The 6,961-nt window shown below is 43.1% G+C and overlaps 1 protein-coding gene across 1 annotated transcript; it reads left to right on the top strand.

Annotated features, from left to right (window-relative positions):
- The first annotated feature begins 993 nt into the window (after nt 1–993).
- Nucleotides 994–1,560, top strand: LOC107952476 (uncharacterized). Its single transcript, XM_016887727.1, has one exon. It carries the CDS (start codon nt 994–996, stop codon nt 1,558–1,560), a length of 567 nt encoding a protein of 188 aa, XP_016743216.1.
- The last annotated feature ends 5,401 nt before the right edge of the window (nt 1,561–6,961 follow it).

Raw genomic sequence — 6,961 nt, 5'->3', positions numbered from 1 at the left:
CTGAAATTTTGCTCGGGTCAACTCGAATACCCGATGCAGATACCACGTGACCCAAGAAGCTAACCTCTCTTAACCAGAACTCACACTTACTGAACTTAGCATATAACTGCTTATCCCGTAAAATTTGCAACACTAATCCCAGGTGTTCAGCATGATCAGTTTCATTTCTCGAATAAACGAAAATATCATCGATAAACACGACTACAAACCGATCCAAATACGGTCTAAAGATCCGATTAGTCAAATCCATAAATACCGCAGGGGCATTAGTGAGCCCAAACGGCATCACTAAGAACTCATAGTGACCATATCTCGTTCTGAAAGCAGTTTTGGGTATATCCGAATCTCGAATTTGCAACTGGTAATAACCCGATCTCAAATCTATCCTTGAAAACACTGAGGCTCCCTTAGATGCAAGAGCAGCTAGCCAAGATTCAGCGAGAGATGAAAGAGCAAATGATGGAGTCCCAGAGGGAAATGATGAGTCAGTTATCCCAATTGCTATTGGGAGGAACGGATAAGGGAAAGGGCCCCATGGACAAAATTGAAGAAACTAATGAAGATCCTCAATACCCCTCTGGCTTCACTCTGACACATGTACCGATGAAGCCCGAGATTAATCTACCGAAACCATCAGTCATGATCATGCCTCAGCAGGTTTAGGCCGGAGCTTTAATACCGATGAATTCCCAAACCAGCTCAGGCTTTAACTTTGTCAACAACCCGAACTATCCGCCCGTTCCTGACTTGGATGAAGTTGCTAAAGAAGAAAAGGCGAGGATGGATTCGCAAAAACAATTGGAAGAACGGTGTAGATGGCTTGAGGAGAAATTCAAAGCCATGGAAAGCGCGGATCATCATCAAGGGATTGATGCCAAAGACCTGAGTCTAGTCCCAGATTTAGTCCTTCCTCCTAAATTCAAAATGACCGAATTCGAGAAATACAATGGAACAAGTTGCCCTGAAGCCCACATCACTATGTTCTGTAGGCGAATGACGGGTTACGTCAACAATGACCAGCTATTAATCCACTGCTTTCAAGATAGTCTGGTCGGGGCAACGTCTAAGTGGTACAACCAATTAAGCCGCTCTAAAATTAATTCGTGGAAGGACCTGGCTGAGGCCTTTATGAAGCAATACAATCATGTGACAGACATGACCCCTGACAGAATCACTCTCCAGAATATGGAGAAAAAGTCAAATGAAAGCTTCAGACAGTATGCACAAAGGTGGAGAGAAGTGGCCATACAAGTTCAGCCGCCGCTTCTAGAAAAAGAGACGACAATGCTCTTTATCAACACCTTAAAAGCCCCTTTTATCACCCATATGTTAGGAAGCACCACAAAAAGCTTCTCCGACATAGTGATGACGGGGGAAATGATCGAAAATGCTGTGAGGAGCGGTAAGATAGAATCGGGGGAGAGTGCCAGGAAGTCGGCCCCGAGGAAAAGAGACAATGAAGTAAACAACATGAGCACATTTAACAAAGGTCCATCCAAGTCATTCACCGTAAATCAACCCAAGACGGTGACCACCAATCAGCAAAACTCTGTAAGATAAGAATCCAACACGAGGGAGAACACAGAAAGGCCACAATTCACCCCTATACCCATGACGTATAGGGAGTTGTACCAAAACCTGTTCAACGCTCACGTGGTGTCCCCTTTCTACCTAAAGCCACTGCAGCCCCCGTATCCCAAATGGTATGACACAAACGCCCAATGTGAATACCACGCGGGAATCACTGGGCACTCTATCGAAAACTGTGCTGCGTTTAAAAAATTAGTCGAAAGACTCATTAAGATGGGGATCGTAAGATTTGACGATCCAGCCACACCCAATGTAGCAGGAAACCCACTCCCCAATCATATCGACCAAGGAGTGAATAGGATAAGTGAAGGCTTGAACAGGAAGACCAAGTATGAAGTGGCAGAAGTAAGGACCCCGTTGAGGCGAGTATAGAGGGAGATGGCCAAGAGAGGATTAATCGCGTTGGATTTAAGGGAAGAATCCGAAGAAGAGAGAAACTACTGTGAGTTTCACGACGAGGTGGGGCATGAAATCCGAGATTGTATTGAGTTCAGGGCCCTAGTACAAAACATGATGAACAATAAGGAAATGGAATTCTATGAAGAGACCAAGACCCCGTAGAGGGAGATATATGTGCGTCAGAGGGAGGGTCGGCAGCGCAGAATCAAACGACCAACTATCATGTGGTTATCATATCGAGACCCAAGAATAATGAAGCTAGAGTTCAAATGCCACCGAGGGTCATAATCCAAAGACCTGCAGTCTTCCCCTACAAAGACAGCAAAAAGGTCCCATGGAATTATGATTGCAGTGTGACGATGCCGGGAAAGGAGAGCCCGGTTGATGCTTCAAGAGGGGATTAAGACAGAGGTTCCTATACACGTAGCGGGAGACGTTATGATACGGCGAATGAGGAGACACAGCCCACAAAAGGAAAAGCCCCAATGGTCGAGGAAACGAAGGAAAAAGCAACCAAACCTATTAATGATCCAGTTAACGAAGAGAAGGCTAAGGAGTTTTTAAAATTCCTAAAGCATAGTGAATATAGTGTGGTAGAACAGGTACGTAAACAACCATCCCGTATCTCGGTGCTGGCCTTACTTCTAAGCTCGGGAGTTCATCGTAGCGCGCTGATGAAGGTCTTAAACGAGACATATGTTGCCAATGATATCTCCGTTAACAAGCTGGACCATTTGGTGAGCAACATAAGTGCCGACAATTATATATTTTTTAATGACGATGAGATACCACCTGGGGGCACGGGGTCGACTAAAGCTCTGCATATCACCACAAGCTGTAAAGGGTATATGCTGCCAGGCGTACTGATTCACAATGGATCAGCTTTGAACGTCCTACCATTGACCACGCTGAATAGATTACTTATAGACAGCTCTCACATGAAGGAGTGCCAGAACATCGTGAAGGCATTCGATGGCACGGAGAGAAAGGTGATGGGCAGAATCGGGGTACCTCTTCAGATTGGGCCAAACACATATGAGGTGGATTTTCTCGTGATGGATATCAAGCCCTCATACAATTGCTTGTTGGGGAGGCCCTGGATACATTCAGCTGGGACAGTACCTTCCTCGTTGCATCAAAAATTAAAGCTGGTATCGGAGGGAAGGTTGATAACAATTAAGGCTGAAGAGGATATTATTGCAACGGTGAGCAATAATGCACCCTATTTGGAGACAGATGATGAAGCAATCGAATGCTCATTTCGATCTTTGGAAGTTGTTAATGCAACGTTCATCATCGAGGGAAGCAAAATTCTGGTGCCAAAATTGTCCAAAACCACGAGGATGAGCCTCCAGTTGACGGATGGAAAAGGGGCCCTACCCGGAAGGGGACTTGGGAGACATCTACAAGGAAGGATTAAAACGCCAATGTTGAAAGACAAGAGAAACCACTTCGGCCTAGGATTTAAGCCGGATGCGAAACAAAGGAGAAGGGAGCTGGAAAAGAAGCAAGAAAGAAGGAGAGCACGGTTAACGGGGGAGGAAATCAAATAGAAACCAATAATATTACCCCATATATCGAAAACATTTGTGTCCGGAGGAATCATTCATCCCGAGAGATGTACGACGATGACGGGAGTTATAGAAGAAAGGCTGGAAAGCTTGGACATTAACGTCATGTATGAAGAGGAGACTGAAAGGGAAAATTTGTCGGGCATTTGCCCCTACACACCTGGAAGTGTTCTGGACAACTGGACTGCAGAAGAGATTCCTGTAGTTTTTAGAAAGGATTCAGAGTAATGTCCAAAACACACTTATTGCTCTAGGCCTAGGAGTAATAAGAATCTTTTGTGAAATAGGCTGATGTTTAAAAACGTTATTTCAATAAAATGTACGGTTATTATCATTTTTGAGCAAATGTTCTCTCGTCCTCTCAATTTCATTCATAACCATACAAATTATTACTTTTGGATTCTTTTATTCTTAAAACATTCTTCTAGATATTCTTTCATTCGTCATTCATAATCATACCACGCAAACAAATGTTTCGAATTCTTTTGATTCTTTGTATCTGCTTTCATCCTCATAACAGGTCCCCAGATATTAATGATACGAGTGACACTGCTAGTGACTCAGAATTTCCTTTCGAGCGAGATGTGTGTATAGATGATTCTCAGGATTTTGAAGATGATCAAGGCTATAACCTATCTCTTGATTTGTTGAGGATGGTAGAACAAAATGAGAAACAAATCCTACCTCGCAAAGAATCAGTTGAAATTGTGAGCTTAGGAGAAGGACAAAAGGTGAGGATCGAAACATGTATCACTACGGAGATGAAGCGAGACCTCATTGAAATACTTCAAGAATGTCTTCGCATGGTCATACCAAGATATACCCGGGTTAGACACTGACATCGTGGTACACCGACTCCCCATAAAGAAAGAATGTAAGCTAGTTCAGCAAAAACTCCAAAGAATGAGGCTCGATGTTTTGCTAAAAATAAAAGAAGAGGTTCGAAAGTAGTTCGACGCGGGATTCCTGAAAGTAGTAAAATACTCAGATTGGGTAGCCAACATCATCCCCGTCCCTAAGAAAGATGGAAAAGTGCGAATGTGTGTGGACTACAGAGAATTGAATAAAGCCAGCCCGAAAGACAATTTCCCACTGCCTCATATCGATACCCTAGTGGACAACACGGTGAGACACTCACTGTTTTCATTCATGGACGGTTTTTTCAGATATAACCAGATCAAGATGCATCCTGAAGATATGGAAAAGACCACATTTGTAACCATGTGGGGTACGTTCTGCTACAAGGTGTGCCATTTGGACTGAAGAATGCAGGGGTAACTTATCAAAGAGCCATGGTAACCCTTTTTCACGACATGATGCATAAAGAAATCAAGGTTTATGTTGATGATATGATAGCTAAGTCTTGAACAGAGAAGAGAAAATTGTTCTTGAGGTTGAGGAAGTTTCAGCTAAAACTCAACCCCGCCAAATGTACCTTTGGAGCCAAATCTGGAAAGTTACTTAGATTCGTGGTTAGTGAGAAAGGGATTGAGATCGATCCAGACAAAGTTAAAGCCATACAAGAGCTATCCCTGCCGCCCACTCAGAAAGAAGTTTGAGGCTTTCTAGAAAGATTAAATTACATTGCTCGATTCATTTCACAACTAACCGAGAAATGTGACCTGGTTTTTCACCTCCTCAAGAAACACAACCCAGGTGAATGGGATGAAAAATGCCAAAAGGCTTTCGATAAGGTCAAATAGTACTTATCCAACGCTCCGGTGCTAATGCCACCTAACCTCGATAAGCCATTGATACTGTATTTGGCACTATTTGAGAATTCCATGGGATGCGTATTGGGTCAGCACGATAAGTCAGGAAGGAAAGAGAAGGCTATTTACTATCTTAGTAAAAAGTTCACAGAATGTGAGACAAGGTACCCGCCGATAGAGAAGTTGTGTTGTACACTAATTTGGACAACTCAAAGGCTGAGGTAGTATATATTGTATCACACCATTTGGCTCATATCAAAATTAGACCCTTTAAAGTACATGATGGAGTCAACAACCTTGAATGGAAGGATGGCCCGATGGCAGATTCTGCTTTCTGAATTCGACATAGTCTATGTGAACCAGAAAGCAGTAAAAAGAAGTGCAATAGTAGATTTTCTGGCCAGTAGAGCTTTGGAAGACTACGAGCCTCTCAACTTCGACTTTTCAAATGAAGACCTAATGTGTATTGCTACCACTAAAGAAGGTGCTCTAGAAGAACTTCCTTGGAAACTGAACTTCGATGGGGCGTCAAATGCTGTGGGCAATGGAATTGGGGCCGTCCTAGTATCCCCAAATGGAGATCATTATCCATTCACTAGAAAATTGAATTTTGATTGTACGAATTACATGGTGGAATACGAGGCGTGCATCATGGGAGTCCATGCAGCCCTAGAACGCAAGACTAAAGTTCTAGAGGTGTGTGGGGATACCACGCTAGTGATTTATCAACTCAAGGGAGAATGGGAGATCAGAGACCCCAAGTTGATCGATTATCAAAAACTGGTCCTTGAATTGGTTAAAGAGTTTGATGACATTACCTTCCACTACCTTCCACGAGATGAAAATCAGATGGCTGATGCTTTGGCTACCTTAGCCTCCATGATCAAGGTGAACAAACAAGAAGATGTCAAACCCATCCGGATGAGCATTTATGAAATTTCGGTCCACTGTTACAATATTAAAGAAGATGAAGAGAAAGATGATCACCCTTGGTATCACGATATATTACAATACGTGAAGAATCGTGAGTTCCCGGACCAGGCAAGCGAGAATGACAAAAGAATGTTAAGAAGATTGGCTATCGACTATGTCTTAGATGGGGATATCCTATACAAAAGAAGAAAGGATCAAGTGCTACTAAGATGTGTAGACGCTGTAGAGGCTAAGAAAATCTTGGAAGAAATCCATGAAGGCATCTGTGGAACACATACTAATGGCTTTACAATGGCCAGGCAAATTATGAGATTCGGGTACTATTGGTCTACCATGGAAGGAGACTGTGTCAACTACGCTAAGAGATGCCATAAGTGCCAAATCTACGGAGACAAAATTCATGTGCCTCCTTCACTGCTGCATGTCATGGTTTCTCCATGGCCATTCTCTATGTGGGGCATGGATGTGATTGGACCAATATCGCCGAAAGCTTCCAATGGGCATCGATTCATCTTTGTGGTTATCGACTATTTCACCAAATGGGTAGAAGCCACTTCCTTTGCTAGTGTGACAAAGTCAGCAGTGAGCAAGTTTCTGAAAAAAGGAGATCATATTTCGATATGGAATGCCAGAGAGGATTATATCTGACAATGCATTAAACTTGAACAATAGTACGATAGCGAAAGTCTGCAGTCAATTCAAGATCAGACATCATAACTCGTCACCATATCGCCTGAAGATGAATGGGGCAATGGA

Source organism: Gossypium hirsutum, chromosome A03 (genome assembly GCF_007990345.1).
Source record: "Gossypium hirsutum isolate 1008001.06 chromosome A03, Gossypium_hirsutum_v2.1, whole genome shotgun sequence".
NCBI lineage: Eukaryota > Viridiplantae > Streptophyta > Magnoliopsida > Malvales > Malvaceae > Gossypium > Gossypium hirsutum.
Note: the sequence above shows the minus strand (reverse complement) of the source record. Positions and strands in the feature narration are given on the sequence as shown.

Excerpts from the sequence above, each read along its gene's own strand:
- LOC107952476 (XM_016887727.1), top strand. The coding sequence starts at position 994 with ATGACGGGTTACGTCAACAATGACCAGCTATTAATCCACTGCTTTCAA.